The sequence below is a fragment of the Leuciscus leuciscus genome (assembly GCF_965113295.1).
Source record: "Leuciscus leuciscus genome assembly, chromosome: 21".
Classification (NCBI taxonomy): Eukaryota; Metazoa; Chordata; class Actinopteri; order Cypriniformes; family Leuciscidae; genus Leuciscus; species Leuciscus leuciscus.
This window is the reverse complement of record NC_138745.1, coordinates 34,023,790-34,047,941: the sequence shown is the minus strand read 5'-3', so window position 1 is coordinate 34,047,941 and position 24,152 is coordinate 34,023,790. Positions and strand designations below refer to the sequence as shown.

Genomic DNA, 24,152 nt, shown 5'->3' with positions numbered 1-24,152 from the left:
CACACACTCTTGTTCGGTTAAGAAGGCCGGCCTTACCCCATTCATACAGCCCAGCATTTTGACAGATGGGCAGATATGAACATCATCTCTTTGGCATATTTACCATACACTATCCCATAAGCTGAGATGATTCTTTGTTTGGGTCCAGTCCAGCCACTTTGGAGACCAGAATGAGCCGGATTAAAGAGAGAACCATATCAGACCGTTAGGTCAAACACAAAAGTGCAAATGTCCTGGAGACTTTCAGCAGTGAGTCTCAGTTTGGTTCTTATAAAGTGTGAAACAACCTCTGAATCTGTAAATCGGCACATTAGCAGTCGTGAACAGATGTTTTTGTGTTCAACAGATTTGTTTTGTGCAGTTGAATTGAAAATTGAATGTTTTTAAAATCATTTAAAAGAAAATGTTTTTTTATACAGACAGTTTATGGGTAAGTTTCTGCTCACCAAGGCTGCATTCATTTGATGAACAATATTATTACAATTTAAAATAACTTATTTTTATAATGTATTCCTGTGATCAAAGCTGAATTTTCAGCTTCAGTGTCACATGATCCTTCAGAAATCATTCTAATATGATGATTTGCCACTAGAGAAACATTTATGATTATTAATTGTTGAAAACGGTTGTGCTGATTCATGTTTTTGTGGAAACAATGATGCAGTTTATTTCAGGATTCATTAAATATAAAGTTCAAAACAACAGCATTTATTTGAAACATAAAAAAAAAAATTATAATAATTTTTCACTGTCACTTTTGATCAATTTATAGTGTCCTGGCTTTTTATTCCTTTTTATTTTATTTTCTGTAATAAGCTAAATGTTAAAGTCAATGGAAAAAGAGTCATGAGACACGCAAGAACCAATGTTTGTCATTTAGCCTGGCAGGACACGTCTTGACATGCCATGTTGAAACGTACATGAGCATGAGTTAATTTGAGAGCTTTCAGTGAATAGGATCTTGTCCCTCACACAAATCAATCATATGACTTCAGAAGACTTGGATTATACAGCACACAAGTTGTTTGGATTTCCATTGTGGTGCTTTTTTGTCATTTTTGATTGTGATATATTAATTTAAGACCTTTAAAATTATTTTTTTCTGCATGTTCAATTTATTTCAGTTTCAGTATACGTTCAATCCACTTAAATCTGTTTCATGGAAGTTAACTTAATCATTCAAAGCATTCAAAATACCTCGAATGCAACTCTACCCTCTTGCCTCATTTAGTTTATGCGGTTCTTTGAAAATGCAAATGAGCCCCGCCTCCACTCACTCACTCAGCTCAGAGATCCACTCGTTGGCGATCACACGTTGATCTGATTGGTTACAAGGTAGCGTGTTTTTGAGACGGTCTTTGGTTCACTGCAGTTTTAAGGAGAAAATACTCAGTTATGGTGTCGACTTATGAATTTGCACATGGTTTGTCTTAAAGCGCATTAAAACACCACATAGACACATAAACAACATTAAAAGCTTGCTTTTCACCACAGGGAAACTTTAACATGTCTCTTGAATAAAGCAAGTGAACGACATGAGGGGTAAATGATGACCGAGATTTCTGAGTGATGCACTACTAGGGACTCGGTCAGTCATTTTGCATAAATAATATTTTCTTTGTTATTTTGATGTTGCACTCGTAAAACATTGAGGCTGTTTCTGGCCCCCTGTGGGAGCCTTGATAGCGTCCTCTATCAAACACCCTCCAGCTTTGGGCCTGTCAGAGAGCGACATGCTAGTAAATGTCAATGATGACATGGCTTTAAAAATCCAGTGTGCTCGCGTCTTCATGACTGACGGAGATTAATGACTCTTCTGTCCTGTTCTCCTGCTTATGGCACAGCTGTACCTGCGAGAGACCGAGCAAACAGGGGTGTGCTGTTTTATTGAGATTTGTTGAGAGAATGTGTGTTTTGTGTGGTCGGTTTTAGACTCGTCCTGTCAGTGGTGTTGCATGAATCGGTCTATTGTGATGTAGATGCAGCAGACATATGTGACGTCTCTTCTAGCTGCCCAACAGAGCTATTGTTCTCACCTAAACGTCATCCTGATTAACATATGATACGTTGTTGTCACACTCGTTTTATTTTGAGAAGATATTTTCTTGATAAAATATTACAATTCAATTAATTAATTAATTAATTAATTAATTAATTAGGATAGTATTTTATATTAATTAGTTTTTATTTACTTAATTTTATGTACTTATTTATTTTATTAATGGATTTTATTTATTAATTTACTTTAATATTGCATTTATTTATTTTAATGTGTAGTTTAATCATATACTGTACATGCATACATATAACACACACACACACACACACACACACACACACACACACACACACACACACACACACACACACACACACACACACACACACACATATATAAAATATATATATATATATAAAATCTTGAATAAGAACAGATGCTGTCAAGCTCCAAAAATGACAATGCCACTTTATCTGAAATCAAACAATAGTACAACATACTGACATTTTAGTTGTTAAATTGTGATCTCTTTCAGTGAATAACAACTTAGATCTGTTTTGTGCACTATATTAGGTTTTCCGAAGTCTTATGAACAACTTTTTGCCAATGGTGGTTAGGCTAGTTGTGGTCAAATGTGGGTAAATTACGGACTTGTCATTTTGGGGGTGACTAATATACTTTTTAAAATGACTCGATGGATCTATTCTGAGATCTGTTATTGTTTTATTGTGTGCTGGCCTGGACTGTTCCATCTTTGACTAAACTCATTGTTGAGCTCTGAACAACAATAGCTGATGACTCAGGGCTTTGAGCGCATCATCAGAAAGTGTTTTACCTCGCCGTGTGCACAATCGAGCGACTGAGCCGAGCTGCTGTTTATACCAGCTCTCATTACTGAGCTTCATAAAGTTTTAATAAAAGAGCAGGAATGAAGGGTGAACCAGCTCATTTTATGTAGGGATGCACCGATATGAAAATTTTGGCCAATACCGATAATTATTTATATTTGAAAGCCATTAACCGATATGTTGGCTGATAAATCTAAATCCAAATTACAAACCTGAACCTATATGACGGATATAGATTACTGATATTTTTCAGTAGAGTAAATGTTAAAATGTTAGCATGTTAAATGTTAAAATCAGCCACCATATCAGTATTGGCCGATATATGTAAATTTTTAATGGTGTCTTTATCGACCTGATAAGAAAATTTGGCCGATATGTTAGTTATATTTCCTTCAGCTGAGACACTTCAGATGCACACTGTTTGCCTTGATGGTTTTGAATTGCTTGAAATATTATTGGATTCACTTCAAAAAAAGAAAAAATTTAATTAAGTGCAACATGTGCAGTGCAAGTCTGACATACAGGCAAAAAAAAAATTAAAAAAAAATTGAACATTATAAGTGTGTGCTTGGGACATGGCTTTTAATGGTGAGACTTTGGTTTTTGCTCTCAAAAATTAAGTTTAGATTTGCCATCCAATATATTGGTTTGTCGGCTTTCAAATATAACGAATTATCGGTTATCGGTATCGACTAAAAATATTCATAACGGTGAATCCCTAGTTATTTTATATTGTGTGCCCTGTGCACCATTAGATGCAAACTAACTTTAACTTGCTCAGCAAAGTTCTCTTTAAATTATTGCATGACCGTCATTGACCTGAAAGTGCAAGCTGATTGTATAAGGATGGATATATGCTGACGTCCACTATAGCGATGCATAAAACACCAGACCTTTATTTGCAGTGTGACAGTGGCACTCATTATCTCCCAGAGTTCCCTGAGCTCATTAAAAATGTGCATTTGATTGGCTGTGCTGACATGATGATAAATGTCGAACATTAACCCTTCCTCTTCTTCCACTCTGCTTTGTTGTTTAACTGGGATCCAGGGGTCATGATCCCATCGGTTCATTAGGAGAGTTTAAGAGCGAGAGGGAAGCTCTGTGAGATAATGCTGGGAGGACGATGATCTGGTCATGATGGTCACTTGCCCTCCACCAGGGGTTGTTCTTGTGTGGCATTTAGGAGAAGACACTATTTAAAAGACAAGGTTAATTAGTTGTATCTGTGTTTGGCTCGGTCTCATTAATGCAGGATATTCTGGAGAGATTGCTGGCAGGTTTGTCCTGGCTGGTCCACCTCACAGATAATCTCATCTGAATTGTGCTTTTCTTTTAGTTTAATCGGAGAATGTTTCAGTAAGATGACCCTATGTCAGCATGCACACAATTTAATGTACAGTGACTAAGTAAGCCATTGGTGGATTTTCCATAATTATCTCCATTAAAAATGCATCACTTTATTTAACGAACTACACTACCATTCAAAAGTTTCGGGATGGTAATATATATTAATGTTTTTGAACTCTTATGTCACCAAGACTGCATTTATTTGATTAAAAAGTAATAGTTCAGTAAAAGTACAGCCATATGGTGGTAAATCTTATTAGTGTTCAAAATAACTGTGTTCTATGTGATTTATATTTTTACATTTTACTTGCTTTTCTTTTAGCATCAGTCAGTCTTCAGTGTCACATGATCCTTCAGAAATCATTCCAACATGCTGATTTTCTGCTCAAGAAACGTTTCTGATTATCACTGCTTAAAATAGTTGATACTTCTGTGGAAACCGTGATGCACTTTTTTCATGATTCTTTGTTGAATAGAAAGACACAAACCTAACATAAATGTCTTTGTTACTTTATGTTTGCAGTGTCGTTGGGGTCGTACGTTGGTAATATAGTTGACCGAATATTGTATTTCAGATTAAAATCAGACAAAATGTAGAGCAGGAGTATATTTTATCCAGTGAGAACTTGGATGCGCTTCATGTTACAAAATGCAGTCAGGTGGATGAAAGTGAGGGGTTAAAAAAGTAAGAGCGATTCTGTGTCATTTATTGTCCACTAGTTTAAAAAATGTAAGAAAAGATGCAACATTTGATGAGCTATGAGCAAGCGTTAACGTAATACTTAAGCAAACTCCACTAATTAAGCGAGTCAGTTTACGGACACTCATCTGAACTCTTTTGCTGTGTTTTGCTATGCATTAATGAAACCAATCATTTTGCTCTGCAAATACTAAGCTATCAGGAACTTATGTTATCGCTCTGTCTGTGTTATTAGCGTGGGAGTTTGCTGCGGTCTCGCCTCTCTACATTATACCCACAATCCTCTCTGCCTCAGTAGCAGTGACCCTCTCGTTCCAGGAGATTCCCGCTGTTTCTCACCTCGGCTGACCTTCTCCTCACTCATCTCATTATCCTCGGCCCACACTGAAACCTGCGGACTATGACACAATCTATAACCGCACTGTCTGCGCGGCCTGATACGTCAAACACTGTAACTGCAGAATAAATGTGGCTAATTGAGTGTCTCCGCTTTAGAAGGAATCGATCAGAATGGCGAATGGTATTTTGAGATAATGGATGTTTTCTGCTTGTTGACTGTGATTTGAGATTGTTTTCACACTTGTTTCGATTGCACGGTTTGATTTAGCCACTCTTTTGTCCTTTTACATTGTATTTGCGGTGGGTGGTATGACCAAAATCACCATATAAGCAATTACACGGTAATGGTGTCCTGATGTCCTGATATAGCTATTTTTGTTTGAAATCCAGCCCAGAAATGTTTTATGCATTACACAAACCATTTGATTTATTTGTTTATATTTAAGTATTTAAGTTAATTGGTCTATTTCCAATTAGTAAAATTAATTTAATTTGTATTAATTTATTAATTTATAATTTAAATAATTTCGTAAAGGGTTAGTTCACCCAAAAATGAAAATTCTGTCATCATTTATTCACCTTCATGTCATTCCAAACCTTTTCATCTTCGGAACACAAATAAAGATATTTTTTAATTAAATCTGACAGTCCACACATCTACCACTTTGATGCTTCAAAAAGTTCATAAAGAGATCGTAAAACTAATGAATTGAAACCATATGAATTGAGCGGTTTAGTCCAAATTTTCTGAAGAGGATAGAGACACGATCACTTTTGATCGTGTCAAAACGGATTGAATTTAGGCTTTGATTCACATATAAACATTGATCAGGGAACATAAACAGCAGAAGCTCAAACATGATGCGTAACATGAGAATGAACCTCATTGGTTCTTGCTGAAGCTCAAAAGTGATGCGTAACATGAGAATGAACCTCAATGGTTCTTGCTGAAGCTCAAACGTGCTGCGTAACACAAGAATGAACCTCATTGTTCTTGCTGAAGCTCAAACGTGATGCGTAACACAAGAATTAACCTCATTGGTTCTTCCTGAAGCTCAAACGTGATGCGTAACACGAGAACGAACCTCATTGGTTCTTGCTGAAGCTCAAACGTGATGCGTAACACAAGAATTAACCTCATTGGTTCTTGCTGAAGCTCAAACGTGATGCGTAACAAGAATTAACCTCATTGGTTCTTGCTGAAGCTCAAACGTGATGCGTAACACGAGAATGAACCTCATTGGTTCTTGCTGATGCGTAACAGGAGAACGAACCTCATTGGTTCTTGCTAAAGCTATGCGTAACACGAGAATTAACCTCATTGGTTCTTGCTGATGCGTAACACGAGAATGAACCTCATTGGTTCTTGTTGATGTGTAACACGAGAATGAACCTCATTTGTTCTTGCTGAAGCTCAAAAGTGATGCGTAACATGAGAATGAACCTCATTGGTTCTTGCTGAAGCTCAAAAGTGATGCGTAACACGAGAATGAACCTCATTGGTTCTTGCTGAATCTCAAACGTGATGCGTAACACGAGAACGAACCTCATTGGTTCTTGCTGAAGCTCAAACGTGATGCGTAACACGAGAACGAACCTCATTGGTTCTTGCTGAAGCTCAAACGTGATGCGTAACACGAGAACGAACCTCATTGGTTCTTGCTGAAGCTCAAACGTGATGCGTAACACGAGAATGAGCCTCATTGGTTCTTGCAGAAGCTCAAACGTGATGCGTAACACGAGAATGAACCTCATTGGTTCTTGCTGAAGCTCAAACGTGATGCGTAACACGAGACTGAACCTCATTGGTTCTTGCTGAAGCTCAAATGTGATGCGTAACACGAGAATGAACCTCATTGGTTCTTGCTGAAGCTCAAACGTGATGCGTAACACGAGAACGAACCTCATTGGTTCTTGCTGAAGCTCAAATGTGATGCGTAACACGAGAATGAACCTCATTGGTTCTTGCAGAAGCTCAAACGTGATGCGTAACACGAGAATGAACCTCATTGGTTCTTGCTGAAGCTCAAACGTGATGCGTAACACGAGACTGAACCTCATTGGTTCTTGCTGAAGCTCAAATGTGATGCGTAACACGAGAATGAACCTCATTGGTTCTTGCTGAAGCTCAAACGTGATGCGTAACACGAGAACGAACCTCATTGGTTCTTGCTGAAGCTCAAATGTGATGCGTAACACGAGAATGAACCTCATTGGTTCTTGCTGAAGCTCAAATGTGATGCGTAACACGAGAATGAACCTCATTGGTTCTTGCTGAAGCTCAAACGTGATGCGTAACACGAGACTGAACCTCATTGGTTCTTGCTGAAGCTCAAATGTGATGCGTAACACGAGACTGAACCTCATTGGTTCTTGCTGAAGCTCAAACGTGATGCGTAACACGAGAACGAACCTCATTGGTTCTTGCTGAAGCTCAAACGTGATGCGTAACACGAGAACGAACCTCATTGGTTCTTGCTGAAGCTCAAATGTGATGCGTAACACGAGAATGAGCCTCATTGGTTCTTGCAGAAGCTCAAACGTGATGCGTAACACGAGAATGAACCTCATTGGTTCTTGCTGAAGCTCAAACGTGATGCGTAACACGAGACTGAACCTCATTGGTTCTTGCTGAAGCTCAAATGTGATGCGTAACACGAGAATGAACCTCATTGGTTCTTGCTGAAGCTCAAACGTGATGCGTAACACGAGAACGAACCTCATTGGTTCTTGCTGAAGCTCAAATGTGATGCGTAACACGAGAACGAACCTCATTGGTTCTTGCTGAAGCTCAAACGTGCTGCGTAACACGAGAATGAACCTCATTGGTTCTTGCTGAAGCTCAAACGTGCTGCGTAACACAGGAATGAACCTCATTGGTTCTTGCTGAAGCTCAAACGTGCTGCGTAACACGAGAATGAACCTCATTGGTTCTTCCTGAAGCTCAAACGTGCTGCGTAACACGAGAATGAACCTCATTGGTTCTTGCTGAAGCTCAAACGTGATGCGTAACACGAGAACGAACCTCATTGGTTCTTGCTGAAGCTCAAACGTGCTGCGTAACACGAGAATGAACCTCATTGGTTTTACTCCGTTTACCATATCTGATGTGCTTTGATAAATGTTTATATGTGAATAAAAGCCTACATTTTATCTCGTCTTTACAAGTAGTTTTACGATCTCTTCATGAACTTTTTGAAGTGTCAAAGAGTCAGTTGTGTAGCTGTCAGTGGAGGGACCGAAATCTCTCAGATTTCATCAAAAAGATCTTTGATTTGCGTTCTGAAGATAAACGGGGTTGGAACAACATGAGGGTCAGTAAATGATAACCGAAATTTTCATTTTTGGGTAAACTAACCCTTTAATAATTATTTTATTTATTTGATTTTAATAAATATTTTATTTAAATTAAGTTATTTTTTATATATTTTTTTATATTTGATAGTTAAAAATGGATAGTTAAAAATACTGTATGGTTATGTGATTTTTTTAATTTATTTTTCATACTATATTTGAGTTGATTTTCCAGCAAATATGACTGTACTATGATGTATATGGTAATGTAGAGAATAGATTTGACTGCATTATAAAATAATTACCCAAACTGAAGTGTAGATTTTAGTTGGAGTGATTTGAGTCTGATGCTTCAGGCCGGTAGAGAGGAGGACGAGTGGAAGCTCTGTTCAGTGCTTTTCCTACACGTGTTCCTGACTCAATTATGGTAATTCTTCAAATAGTCTGGAACAATTATTTCCCCATTATTAAATTTAGGACCTGCAGAAGTTCAAGTGTAGTTGCCCATTTAAAATGAAGCAATTAGAGAACTCTAGGTGTGTTGGCATCACAGGCAGTGACCCGCTGGTGCTGCCGCCGGCCATGTGTGATGATGATGATGATGATGATGATGATGATGAACGGAGTGGATCTGACCCGGTTCAGTTTGGACATGACAGAAACAGGCTCCGGGTCAGATTTTCGAGCAGGGTTTCAGCATTGCCTCTGCAAGAACTGCGCTAGTTGAAAACAAGGTAATTAGTGTACGTTTGCCTCCCTTCACTATTGTCCCCCCTTCAGAATAATGTGGAGAGTCTTTAGATCCGCGGTTGGACTTTGTGGAAACGTGTCTGGTTTATAATTAGTGTGATATGAAGCGAGTGTGATGTTAACATGCATGGACCGGTATATTTATGAAAGCAGGAAGTTCACAAATAGTGGAAGTTGGTTTGTTGCTGTTAATGCTGTAAATGCAGTTAGCAGCAGATGGGTTTATTTTGGTTCTGATGATTGGAAAATGTTTGATGGGTTTTGAAAGTTGCTTGAAATTAACTTTTTAAACAATTATAATAGAACAAATGGAAACAATAGCAAAGATATTAGCTTACAAAACTCACCGGCCAACTCAATGAAAAGCAATAACAGGGCTTGAAATGCATGTCTGAAAATGGATGCCTCATATTATGCACTGATTTATTCACTTGGGTAGTAGTGCTTGTGACACAGACAAATATATATGTTGGTTTAAAAAAAGTATTTTAAAATGTATGTTTCTATCAAAATTAGCAGGACATGCAAACACTGAACTCAATGGAAATGTGTGATTTTATTAATACAATGCAAGAGTTTATTTTCATGTGCATATAAATGTACACTGACAAACTATTTGAAGCCATAAGTGTATTTTTAAGACAAATGTCAGTGTTTCTCCCATGACTAGATGATTTAATAGGTCTAAAGGAAAATTTAATTAGACTGATTTCCAGAATACATTACTCAGTTCATTTTCATTATTTACATTTTTTTTCCATTTCATTTCATTATTTCATTTCAATTCGAAATTGAATTCTCACCTGCATGTCATAGCTAATTATTGTTCCCAACATAATGAACATGGAACTTGCTTGAATTATTCACATTGTGCCCAATTTTTAGGCTCTGAATTTTAGGCTAAATTACACACAGTATGTGGTTCTTTTGCACTAATGTTGCATATTTGTATTGTATTTTGTCTGTACAAAGTGTTTTTTGTGCTTGTTTCTACCTGTTGGTTGAATTTATAAACTGTGTAGCAGACAAACTGTCTCAACATGATGATATCTCATCTCTTCATCAGCTTCTTTTCCGCATTCCCTATTTCTACGGCATAACCCTCTCTCTGCCATACTACTCATCTACTCATACTAGATCTCCAGTATTCATTGATTTTCTGTATGCATGAAATAACCAGTTAACCTACTACTTTTGCCAAGATGTGAAGTATACAACCACAGCACACTGTCTGCATTAAATACTATGTCCCACAATGCAGTCTCTCATCTTGTGTCTGTACCCACCCTTCCAATAAAATACAGAAATATTGAACCTACATGTTAACTGAAGCTGGCTCAGACTCTGTGCCCGCGTGGGTAAACACGAGCATCTGAGATTTGTGATTCTGGCTCTCTCTTAAATTGGGAGTGTTTTGTTTCTGCTGACTCTAAATGAGCGTGATCAGAACGCTTTCTCTGTTCTACAAACCTCAATTAAGCCTCGTTACAGGAAAAGAAGCTCATGGTGTTTTCCTCGTTCCACTCGATGCAGGGCAGGACTTTACGAGTAAGCTCGTTAGCGTGTGTGAACGCCTGTGTGTAGATGTTTATTTCTTGAGTAGCATTTTTTTTTTTTTTAGCACCTGACAGTAAGGTAATTTATAGGTTAATGTGGTCACAGTAGTGGCAGTGCTGTTAATGTGTCTTTCGTGCAATTGTATATGTGAGACCAAAAACTTGGTCTCCGCTTTAGGCGGCTCGTTGTCAAATGCGTATTGCACACAAAAACAATGCTTTTACAAACTAGCAAAATATGGTCTGAGTTACTGAGGAAGAAGTAATTGAGTAAATCTTAAATTATTAAGCATAATTATGCTTGATAATTAATCAGTATAAAAAAGTTTTCCGACGTTTCAGTGTGGACGATAAACTTTTGGAAAACGCTTAATAATGCTAATGTTGACGGAGAGCGTTTAGAAACGAAAACGCCGTTTTCAAATATATCTGGATTAATTTAGCATAGCCACAGACAGGAGATACACAGATGCGTTGCAGTTCTTTATGCATGCATGTGTGTGTATACATGCATGCGTACATACGTGCATACACGCGTGCATACACACGTACATACATGCATACACGCATACACGCATGCATACATACATACACACACACGTGTGTACGTATGTATGTGTATGTGTATACTGTTTATGTGTTATATATCCATTGATTTGATCACTTGGTTAACTCTTTAGTGTCAGGATGTGAAAACCTTTTATTTTATTTGATCTCATTTTATTTTGTAATACTACAGTGTTGTGGCTGGCTGTTAGCATGTTGCTAGATTTGCTAAATCAGAAGACCCCAATCCCAAGTCTAGTCTAATCTAGACGTGCTAGACCAGAAACTGCCCACGGTTGTAAGTTTTTAGGTTGGGATCCAATCAGGTGAAAACTAAGTTCAATTGTTTATAAAAGTAATAGCACAGGTATCATTCATGTCCATTGCACATACGCTTTAGGGCGAGTTACACAATGAAGTTTAATACTTAGGTTTCAAGGTTTGTGCAAACACTGCTAATAGACTTCAAGATGGACGAGACTTTATAGCGACACTGAAATGTCTGGCTGAGTGAGACAATAAAATTCTTTATTACACTTCCAGGCCTCAAAGAGAAGCTGTCGACCTCAAAGTTATGTTATAAACCCCCCCCGGCTCACTGCGCGGCTCTCATTGCCAGAAATTGATAGATGTTTTGCTCGAGCACGTTCGTTGTGTCATCCATTCTGTTAGAAATGCATTTCTGATGTTCAACCTCTGCCTTATTTTCACTGTCTTTTCATTCCAATTGTCTTTTTCCTCCTCCACTGAAGTATTCCTGCTCTCTATGCTATGGGCGGCTCACGCAACCTGGCTGTAATGGCCAGTTATTTTCCGACTGGAGTTATTGCTCATCGTCTGCAGCCAGATATGAGATTATTTTATGATTCCTTTTGTGCGCTTTTGACTCTGTCAGTCAGTGACTTCAATAGGGCCGAGCTCATCTCATTCCCTGTCGTTATGAAGCACTTTACAGATAACGGCATGAAAAGCTCCTGCTTTTGCCCTCAGGACAGGTTTTCAGAGGTGTTTCTGCAGGTCTGTGGTTTAGATACTCGTTTGGAGGGCAGGCGGATGACTTTCCTTCTCTCGCTGATGCAGCTGGTGTCCGCGTACAGCTCAATGGGCTTCATTCACTCAGAGCCAGAGGAAGAGCGGCGACTGCTTTCTCTCGGGACATGGACGCCTCTAGGGACCTGAACTTCCTGTCACAGTCTCTCACACACGGGCCATCTCATGCTGCACTGATCCTCTTTGTGTCGCTCCCTTCCTCTTCTTCCTTCAGCTCTGATCTAAAACCTATAGGGAGATACACAACTAAGCAGTGTTTTTTAATGCAACAAATGCCCATGAACGCTGTTCCAAACAGTTGGCTGTGAAATTATCCCGCCTTATTTTCATTAAATTCATTTTAGGTGGCATGATGTTATGTTTTTTTGTTTTTTTTACATTTGTTTTATTTGGTTTGCTCCAATTGGGTATCAGCAGCCTCAGGATATATATATATGTGTGTGTGTGTGTGAGTGTGTGTGTGAGTGTGTGTGTGAGTGTGTGTGTGAGTGTGTGTGTGAGTGTGTGTGTGTGTGAGTGTGTGTGTGAGTGTGTGTGTGAGTGTGTGTGTGAGTGTGTGTGTGAGTGTGTGTGTGAGTGTGTGTGTGAGTGTGTGTGTGTGTGTGTGAGTGTGTGTGTTGTGAGTGTGTGTGTGAGTGTGTGTGTGTGTGAGTGTGTGTGTGAGTGTGTGTGTGAGTGTGTGTGTGAGTGTGTGTGTGAGTGTGTGTGTGAGTGTGTGTGTGAGTGTGTGTGTGAGTGTGTGTGTGAGTGTGTGTGTGAGTGTGTGTGTGAGTGTGTGTGTGAGTGTGTGTGTGAGTGTGTGTGTGAGTGTGTGTGTGAGAGTGTGTGAGAGTGTGTGAGAGTGTGTGAGAGTGTGTGAGAGTGTGTGAGAGTGTGTGAGAGTGTGTGAGAGTGTGTGAGAGTGTGTGTGAGTGTGTGTGTGTGAGTGTGTGTGTGAGAGTGTGTGAGAGTGTGTGAGAGTGTGTGAGAGTGTGTGAGAGTGTGTGAGAGTGTGTGAGAGTGTGTGAGAGTGTGTGAGAGTGTGTGAGAGTGTGTGTGAGAGTATATATATATATATATGTATATATGTGTGTGTGAGAGTATATATATATATATGTGTGTGTGTGAGTGAGTGAGTGAGAGAGAGGTGTATGTGTAAGGTTTTCTTATATAAATAACCTGTTACAGTTGTGCAGTATTGTGGTGTTTTTAGCCAACTGTTAGCCAGGTTTGAAATTCCAATCAAAGCAAACTGAGCTGAGCTAATATACTCATTTGTGTTTATGTGCTTTTCCATGAGCGTGTGTGAGAGAAAGAGATGTCATCTGACAGAATGTTCTTCTTACTAAGATAAGAGCTGTATATGTGGCAGTTTATGCACATTAGAGGCATGCAACATATTCACAACCATTATCTTTACCTCTTTTCTCTAGCCCTCATTACTCTGCCCTCCTGTCGTGGAAGCGTTTCTCTCTCTCTCTCTCTCTCTCTCTGATTGTATTGTTTGTTCTGTAATTGGATTGGCTTCTTGTGGGTATATCAGAATGGCAGCATATGGGATTTGATTGGGTGTTTCTGTCTGTCTGAGTGCTTCTGTGTGCAAAGGAGCGTACAGCTCATGTGTTTTTGAAGTTTGTCTGACTCTTTTGGGATGTTGCATTATGTGAATAGTCAGTAGTATCCAGTAGAAATGTGTTTTATCAAAGCCCTGTTAAGGCCAATTTATACTTCTGCGTCGAGTGCGCGTAGAAGGTACGGCGTAGCATACGCATTGACGTGTACCATACGTCGTACCCTTCGCCGTACCCTGACGTGCACCTCCTCAAAAATTTAACTACGTGTCGCGGCGACGCGGACCGCAAGATCTGTGATTGGTCGGCTGGATAGCATCGCGTTTCCTCCTACGCATTTCCGGAATGATCTTCTGCACTCTGCACCGCCCGCCCGCCATTTTTAAATTCCGAAGATCAGTGAAGAGCCATGGAAATAGACCAAGTGACCGAGAGATTGCTTGAAGAAGTGCGGAAATACAGCCATCTGTATGACTCCTTCAGTCGCCATTGCTCGTAGAAACCTAAACTCAAAACAGCCGCGAGGAATGTAAACACAGTGGAACTGGAACATTAAAACCCACCCGCGCCAACTAGCGTTTCGGCGGTGTAACTGCAGAGCAACACAGACATTCGCAGAAGTATAAATGCTCACGACGGCGTCGCCTACGTGCGTACCCTACGACGTACACTACGGCGTACACTCGACGCAGAAGTATAAATTGGCCTTTAGATGGAGAGAAGTGTCTTGAGTTCAGTGCATGCACTTTCAAAAACATTCGTGGCACAATGCTGATTACCATTGGGGGAAAACATTGTATGTGTGTTTTACAACTACACAAGTTTTCAAAAGTTTGGGTTCGGTAAGATTTTTTAAAATGCTTTTGAAAGAAGTCTCTTCTGCTCACCAAGGCTGCATTTATTTGATCAAAAGACAGTAAAAAACAGTAATATTGTGAAATATTATTATTATTAATATTTAAAATAACTTTTCTATTTGAATATATTTTAAAATGTAATCTATTTCTGTGATGCAATGCAGAACTTTCAGCATCATTACTCCGGTCTTCGGTGTCACATGATCCTTCAGAAATCTTAAATTATAAAAATAAAGGCCAATTCAAAATATAAATAAATGGTACAAAAGTATAGCTATTTTTATAACAGCCATGTCATTGTTTATAGATTAATACTCTGATCTGAAATGTTGTTGCTTGCCTGTGTTTTTGTGTGGTGCTTTAGAGCTTTTTTGGATGGTTTAGTAAATTATGATTATTGAATTGAATGCATGTAATTACAGGTACACAATTGAGAGTTTGTCTGACTTGCCATTCAAAAGGACGTGCATTGAAAAATGTTAGTCATGTTGAGCTGCAGAGGTGTTTAATCATTCATGATGGAGGGAGAGAGATTACAAAGAGAAATGACGTGTGTGTGTGTGTTTTGAAAAGGCCCATTCTGTATATTCTGTAATTACTCTTTCTCCTGAGAGACTCTGAGTTGGCTTAGAAAAAGAGGGAGAAACAGCATGTGTGAGAATGAAGGTGAGAGTCTTGACTGAGACAGAAATAGAGAGTGTCTGTGTGTGATTAACGTTCACCGCTCTCGCTCTCTTCTCGTCCTCTACTGTCTCTCTGTCACTCTGTCACTGGGGTCGTGACGTTCAGGGTCGCTGAGAAACACCGCGACACACACATGATCCTGCCCGACGGATGAACACGGCTGCAACACTCGACATGAGCGCAACACTCTGTCTGTCAAAGACATCACACACTTCCAGAACGAAATAGTGTTTGCAGGACATCGAGTTTCAGTATTGATGTTGTTATTCACTGAAAGTCTTCATATAAAAAACATTCAAATACTGCGTCATCGGAGGCTTTTTTGGCCAGAGGCTAGAGACTTAAGACTTCAGGCAAAATCTGAAACCCAGTTAACTTTATTTCATTTCATTTCATTTCATTTCATTTCATTTCATTTCATTTCATTTCATTTCATTTCATTTCATTTCATTTCATTTCATTTCTTCATTATTTCATTATCTCATTATTTCATTATTTCATTATTTCATTTCTCTTCATTTCTTCATTTCTTCATTTTATTTCTATTTCATTTCTATTTCATTTCTATTTCATTTCATTTCATTTCATTTCATTTCATTTCATTTCATTTCATTTCATTTCTTCATTATTTCATTATCTCATTATTTCATTATTTCATTATTTCATTTCTCTTCATTTCTTCATTTCTTCATTTCTTCATTTTATTTCTATTTCATTTCTATTTCATTTCTATTTCATTTCATTTCATTTCTATTTCATTTCTATTTCATTTCTATTTCATTTCATTTCATTTCATTTCATTTCATTTCATTTCATTTCATTTCATTTCATTTCATTTCATTTCATTTCATTTCATTTCATTTCATTTCATTTCATTTCATTTCATTTCATTTATACTTCCAAGCTCCACAGTGACATTAACGTATCATCTATACAACATTAAAGTTGTCATTCACTGAAAGTCTTATTATAAAAAATATTCAAATACTGCACATTCAATCATGACATGATTAAAGCGATACTTCACCGATTAGCATTAAGCTTTGTATCAGTAGAAACCCGGGAGTATTTTGGAATGACCGTGCTTCCCTCCCTCATATCCCCCTGAGACGAGAGATTTCTGTATTGTGTGTCTGGAAAAAAAACTCCGATGACGCAAAAATCATAATTTAGCTCATCTGAGGCTCTTTTGTCCAGAGGCGAGAGACTACAGCCAATAGGAGGAGCTCGTTCCGCATGTCTTCAACCCGCCCATAGGGGGGATCTCACGATAAAACGCCGTCTTTTCAGTTTCGAGTCACTAGTAGCCTAGTTGTATCATTTCTTCCGATACTGCCCTCTGTAACCGGTAGGCGTGGCGTGGGAGTGGCCTCGTAGGGCAGCGAAGCAAGTGCATTCTGGGAGTTGTGGTCTTTCATCCACATGAGCCAAAGATACATTTTCTGGCTTTTCTCAGTCTAGAAGGCACTAACTTCTACAATAATTTCACATTTCTACTACATAAATGACCCAATTTAAATACACATTCATCTTTCCAGCGGTGAAATATCCCTTTATTGTCAAACCTTTTTAATGCTTTTAGGTGCTAAATGGTGCTTATGTGTCAAATTTGAGACAGTGTTTATTGTTGAGCTGCGGTTGTTTGTTGTATGGTTAGTTATTGAATTACTGCATCATCAACACACACACACACACACACACACACACACACACACACACACACACACACACACACACACACACACACACACACACACACACACACACACACACACACACACACACACACACACACACACCAGAAATTGATGCCATGTGTCTCAGTACAGTGTTTTATATTCTTTGTCCCCAGCCATCTATAACTATGACGCTCGCAGTGATGAAGAGCTTTCCTTACAGATCGGGGACACTGTACACATTCTGGAGACTTATGAAGGTGAGACACACACGCACAAACACACACCTTATGTTGTGACTAGATGTGACACCCTAACGCATCAATGTGAAAAGTGGCACATTATTTTGAACTGTTATATATTATGATGACCTGCATTCATCAAGCTCGACCATTCAACCCTTTACCAAAGCAAGAAAAAAAGATTGATAAATTTACAAATATAATTTATTCAAATTATTTGGTCTCAGACAAACCGCTATGAAATGATTGGTTAACTTAGGCAAAATCTGAAACTCAGTTAACTTTATTTTATTTTATTTATATAATTTATTTTATTTTATATATATTTTTTTATTTTATTTTATTTTTTTATAATTTTGTATTTAAATTTTATTTTAATGTTTACATTAATGACAAAACCACAATCATAGTTTTAAATTGTATTTCTGTTTCAGAGTTGCAAAAATGAATAGAACAAATCAATATATAATTTGCCCGTGACATTTTCTGAGCTCATTTACCTCTCAGTGATCATTTGATGAAGAACAATCTACTTCTACTATTTATGAAGAGTTTCACACACTTGTTTGTACCCCTATTCATGTAAAGTATCTATTTCAGCCACCTCTCATCATTTTAAGACCTTTACACACACACACACATATGTCCTGATTTGACCTTTCCTCTTCCCTGCAGAACGACCTCTCTCGGATCTCAATAACACACACTTTAGTCCTGAATGATTTGTTCATAGCTTGCAGACATGCCTGCTGCCTCACTTCATATCTCCAGGAGATTTATGGAACATGTCTTTTATAATCTCGCAATATTGTTTTCTAGAGGGACACAGTGGCGTCGCACTGTAATCTAATTGTTGGTATTTTCATCTGACTGCTGTGATATGTCTTGCTCTTCTCAGGATGGTATCGAGGGTATCGGCTGAGGAGAAAATCGAAGAAGGTGAGTTACTGTATGAAAAGGTTCAGCTTCCATGTTGGGTAAAATCATTCAGCGGACCTCAACTTGATTTTTCCCTTTGTTTGGTAATTTCTGATGTACTCTTCTGTGCACAGGGTGTGTTTCCGGCTTGTTACATACATCTGAAAGAGGCCACGGTTGAAGGCAGTGGGTCAGTATTTTCATTTAGATTTCCTGGAAGTTTATATTTAGCTAAATATGGAATAAAAGCATTATCAACATCTTGGCAGGCCTTAGCTCTTTTCCCAGACCAACTCATTTCGGCCATGCATGACCTGCATGTATCCTTCATGGAGAAGGCAATCTCAGGATTTGTTTCTCAATGGGAGAAATGTTTACTAAATCTGCTTCAAAATCTTTCTTTTTAGTAAACTCTGTGTACACAAACAATGTTCTCATTGCTGGAGTTCATGTGTAGAGCCCCTGGTGATACTTCGAGCAAAGTTTCATGTTGTGTCGAGCCTTCTTAGTGTTTTAAAAATAGGGATTTTTGATGCTATCATAAAAGTGCCCCATTCACGAGGCATTTAACCTAAAACGAAAATACGGTCAAACTTAAAAGTGCCGTTTCCATTTTAATTCTGCTTATAAACGAAAGTTTGCCTCGAGTAAATTAACAAAAAGAGCCTAGGTTGCATTTTGGCGAGAGTTACCCTTTAAAAGGAACTCTGGTGCGATTGCTCTGTTAGTGCGGTTCATTTGAATAAGTGTGAACGCTGCCATCCGAACCCTGATGACACCAAACACGCGGACCGAGACGCTGAAAAGATCAGTCTCGATACACTTCCAAACGAACTCTGGTGCGGTTCGACTGAAATATAAACACAACCCGGACCAAAGACATGTAAACGAACCAAAAACAGGATATGATGTCACCAGAACTCTCATTATGTTGCCGATCACAGTTCGGTACACCAGAACCAGCAGATCTGTGTGTGTGTGTGTGTGTGTGACGGAGGGATTCCTGCCACTGTTTTGACTCCTTTACACATTTTATAAGCTCTTCACGAGTTTTCAGCTGGTCAAAATATCATCAGATGTAGGCTATGCACATACAACAACGCGTTTAGCCCAGAACACAGCATTGTTTTGGATGTTTGACAAGTTTAGTCGCAAAATACTATATATAAAATACATTTATGTGTAATGTGTGTGTGAATGCTGAGCGAAACCAGGTCTAATTTGTATTATTTTCTTTTTTTGGTCCGGAACAAAAGAACCAAGCGAACACAACTACAAGTGTGAACACACCCTTAGTCTAATCACATCACAATCACAATGTATTTTCTTCTCTGTGTAGGCCGTAGGCAGCTTACTATGTTTTGTAACATATTCACATTAAACTTTACATTGCTTTGCTGCATCTGAAGATCATGTTACTTCTGTTATTGGTCTGATTATATCAGTGATGGTCCCTGAATCCAGCCTCAGCGCAGTTAACAACATCCTTCCCATAGACGTCTTACTAAAACCAGTTAGCGCTCCAACAGCCCAGTGCCAGCCTAATAGGAGATTTTAGAGTCCAAAATGGATTTTCGAGTGTGTTTCAGGAATATAATACACATGAGTGAGTGTTGGTGTGTGTGTGTGTGTGTGTGAGTAATTGGAATCGAGAGCAGAGCCCAGCTCAGATTTCATAACAGCTGTTTTGATGACTGATGCTGGTAATTAGTTTTCATTGGTATGAAGGGATCTGAATGACTCCGGGACCCCAGAAGCCCGTATTAAGCTGGAATTACTGACGTGAATAGAGTGAGATGCAGTTAAACAGCCTATACGCTGATTTCACGCAGCCGCCATTTTGAAATCGAAAGTGAGGCTCCGGTGGGAACAACCCCGGAAGTAAAGATAAACAACAATGCCTTGGATTACCAACCTGAAGCTGCTGCCGCGATTTACACTATTGGATGTTACTATTCAATATAGGATATATATATAGTTCATTCCTGCTTCTTTTTTTACATTCTGAATTATATATTAAAAAAATATTTTATTTATAAATGAATTGCACTGTATATAGTCTAAAGTATGAAAGAAATGTATGTACATTTTTAGAATTGACACAACATCATTAAACACAACAATACGCCATCGCATTCACGACTCTCCTGTGATTACAGGGGACACTTCCGGTTTTCTTCCCACCGGAGCCTCGCTTGCGATTTCAAAATAACGGCTGCGTGAAATCAGCGTATTGTTTCCCACACAAGTGATATACTTTGAAAAACTCCTTCACTTTATTGTGCTGCCTATGTTTATTAATTTTTTTTTATTCTCTGTTTTGCACTCTTTTCCCCTTTCTTTCTGTCGCTAGACAAAAGGAGACGGTCATTCCTACTGAGCTCCCGCTGGTTCACGAGGTCACGACTACGCTGCGAGAATGGGCGACGATATGGAGGGACCTTTATGTGGTAACCCTGCATTTTGCCATTTATCTCAAGACGTGGTTGTATCTTTTCAAAAGTTGCAAACTATTCCTCTACACACTTAACCGTATGCAGTTTCCCATTACACAAAGAGTGCATAGTTTTAAATTATGGTGATCGTAGATGAATTTGGACGCAGCAGCTGTCAGAATTATGACATCATCAAATTGACACTGTCGGCATGATGACATCATCAACTTCACAGTCAGGATTTTACAGGCGATGCATCTAAAAATCTTGTACTGACTAGGTAGCCTGGAAATCCAGACCTAAATCTGAAAGATTAATGGTCTGGCGTCGACTAATGAAAATCGGCCAGGTCGAGGGGCGGCACCAAGCATGCATTTGAAAATCTCACTGCACGCAATTGGATAACACTACGAACAATCACAACAATAAACCCCATACGCTTAGCTACCAGCGGAGCTAACTGGTAGATTATACTCTTACCGTATCCGGTCGGCAAAACAGCAAAAACGTCCTTCTTGCAAAGGAAGGATTCGAGTGCCGTCTTCTGTTCTTGTTTTAGATAAAAAGCCAAGTCTAACTCGTTCATTGTAGCGGCCAAAGCCGTTTCAAACAACTGGTGTTCATCCATAGCCATCTTGCAATGTTTACTGATGACTTCGACGTCACAGCGCTGTCGTCATCTGTTTAGCTCGCCTCTGGCCTGCCTATATCAGATAACCCGATGTGATTGGTGCAGCTCAGATCGAGGGGCATATTTAATGAGCATCATTACTCGACACCAGAGTAACTCGCTGAGCAAATTCAACTTGTGCTCTCACGAGAACTCTGGATTACCAGGGTACTGACTAGGCACTGTTTAATAAATAACTTTTTTTTTTTTTTTTTTAAAGTATATATTTACCCTAAATAGTTTTAAACTGTTTTCTTTTGCTATGAAATAAGCCTTGGATGCTGGCATGGCGTTAAAACAAACAAACAAACAAAAAAGCATGGATGTGTAGTATAAATGCAATCTGGCTATGATGGCATTGTCATGTGATCTATGATGTCAGTTGTATCACTTCTCCACCAATTATTAATCTTCCCCTATGACCTCATGGGATATACATTTTAAAATCTTGGCATAATTAGTAGGTCATTGGGTATTTTTGCCAACTTTTTATGAATACTGTTGGACATCCTACTCATTTTACAAACTGCTGTTTGCATACTACAGTGTATAATAGGGAAATATGCATTTTCAGGAGATCAACAGGTAACACTTTATTTTGATGGTCCCTTTTGAACATTCTGGTTGACTATAAGCAACTTTGCAACTACATGTCAACTAACTCTCAGTAGATTATTAGTAAGAATGTCTGCTTAATATCTGATAACTCTTTATTGTTATGGTCCCCCAACAGACACTCTGCTTACTAGGGCTGTACTCAACCAAAGAAAATCTTGGTCGACTGAAGTCCTGAAGTTTTCGACTAAAAATCGACTAAAAATGACGTTAGAAAAAAAACGTTAAATTAATTAGCTGCGCAGTACTTGGTAGCCTTGTTGTCCGCCTAAATGAATTATAAATAAACATAAAAAAAACTAGTAGGCTATTTGCAGTATTAAATCGTTTTTTACGTAATTAATGTGCACTGAAATGAGTCTGACACACGAGTCTGTCGGCTCTGACAGCGTTGCATCACGTGCACCTGCGCAATATCATAGCCGATGATTTCCGAAAATAGTACTATGTTGTCAACTAGTGATATCATGACAAGAACTTTTGAGGAATATGTAACATAATTTAGACAATTGTTTCTGTCATATGTATTATAATAACTGACACAGAGTGAGGCTGAACCTATTTTTTACAGTCTATGGGCTGAACATAGGAGCTCAGCTTCGCGGCTGAGACACGAATAGACTATTAACTTAAAGCTTTTACTCTTAAACACAAAAGGCACGTCCACTTTAATAAAAAAATTATATTTATTAAACAAACCAGATCAAGTAATATTCAGCAAACCTTCTAGTAGCCTACTTTCTTCAATCTGTCCGTCTTCTCCGGTGAGTTGGGCTAATCCAAAAGAAGTGAAAACAAGGGGGGTGTTCTGAAGACAGACCTTGAAACAGGGGTGCTCTGAAAACACCCCCATTAGCAATTAGTGCTTTCCACCTGATGAAATTAACGCGGCAAAACTGATGAAATGAACGCGGCAAAACTGATTACCGGTAAATGAACGCGACAAAACTAATGCAATGAACGCGGCAAAAAATCGACCAATCAGAATTTTGGTCGAGCCAGAACGTATCGACCAAATAATCGACTAATCGACTGGAAGAATACAGCCCTACTGCTTACTATAAGTAACTTTGCAAGTATATATCAACTTATTCTAACCCTAACCCTACCAATCTACTAATACTCTACTAACACTCTAATGAGAGTTAGTAGACATGTAGGTGCAACGTTACTTATAGTCAATAAAATGTGTTAAAGGGACCATCAAAATAAAGTGAAACCGGTCAACATAACTGCACATACAGTCATCACTGACATCATCATCTTAGCGACATAGTCAGCATTTTGATGACAACACGTCACTGTTCATTGAACAAACATTCATCTGCTATGACACGCTGCAACATTGCAATTTCCTCTAATAAATCTGATCTCCTTTGCCTCGGGCGTGATGTTAAAAAGCTCTGACATGATATACAAATTGAAAATTAAAGTTTTGTTTTGTTTTGAATTTTCCAAAAAGAGTCTCATTGACAGTTTGTAAACTCTTTTAATTGAATGAGTAAGCAGTGTGACACTCCAGGGCTCTTTGTCTGCAGTGATTAGGAGCCTCACGCCTTTACGCCGCAGCATGTGCTTTGACAAATTAATTAACACGCATTGCAGGGTTTTAAACAGACTTTGTGTTTCCAACAGGGCGACAAGCGCGAGATGTTCAACACGGTCCGAGACATGATCTATGACTTGATCGAGTGGCGCTCCCAGATCCTGTCCGGCACGCTCCCACAAGACGAGATGTCGGAGCTCAAACAGAAAGTCACCTCCAAGATGGACTATGGGAACAAGTATGAACACACACACACACACACACGAACACTAGCTGCTGACTCATTCTGATTGGGTTATGGTTGAACAGGGAGAGCTTGAGCTGGAAGTCACGACTGCAGTCTGTTACATAAAATCTGACTTTTAATGAGATTGTTCATTTTTTTATTCAGGGTGTTTTTGCTTTGAAGGGTCATTCTGAAAAATGTTCAGCCCTTCGCATGTTTTATCCGAAGGATAAATAAAAGATTCTTAATCAGTGGTCTGTGCCGTTGCTCATACTTGGGTTTAAGATTCCTTAACTTTAAG

General features: G+C 38.7%; 2 protein-coding genes and 1 long non-coding RNA gene across 5 annotated transcripts in view; 2 read left to right on the top strand and 1 right to left on the bottom strand.

The window, feature by feature from the left end:
- Window positions 1-24,152, top strand: part of dock1 (dedicator of cytokinesis 1) — a 245,900-nt gene that overhangs the window by 11,369 nt on the left and 210,379 nt on the right. For both annotated transcript variants that reach the window (XM_082151859.1, XM_082151858.1), the window contains exons 2-6: window positions 17,376-17,459; window positions 18,340-18,380; window positions 18,494-18,549; window positions 20,713-20,809; window positions 23,715-23,863. In XM_082151859.1, coding sequence (XP_082007985.1) covers window positions 17,376-17,459; window positions 18,340-18,380; window positions 18,494-18,549; window positions 20,713-20,809; window positions 23,715-23,863 — 427 coding nt within the window. The remainder of the gene's footprint in view (window positions 1-17,375; window positions 17,460-18,339; window positions 18,381-18,493; window positions 18,550-20,712; window positions 20,810-23,714; window positions 23,864-24,152) is intronic.
- bccip (BRCA2 and CDKN1A interacting protein) overlaps window positions 1-24,152 on the top strand; it is a 242,133-nt gene that overhangs the window by 207,460 nt on the left and 10,521 nt on the right. The window lies entirely within an intron of this gene.
- Window positions 5,780-8,642, bottom strand: LOC309485236. Of its 2 annotated transcripts, XR_014201110.1 has the most exons (4): window positions 8,313-8,642; window positions 6,554-6,591; window positions 6,449-6,472; window positions 5,780-6,183 (listed from the first exon to the last, which is right to left on the bottom strand). It is a non-coding gene; the product is annotated as an uncharacterized lncRNA (long non-coding RNA). The 2 variants fall into 2 exon arrangements; XR_014201109.1 differs by having other exon boundaries at window positions 5,780-6,510.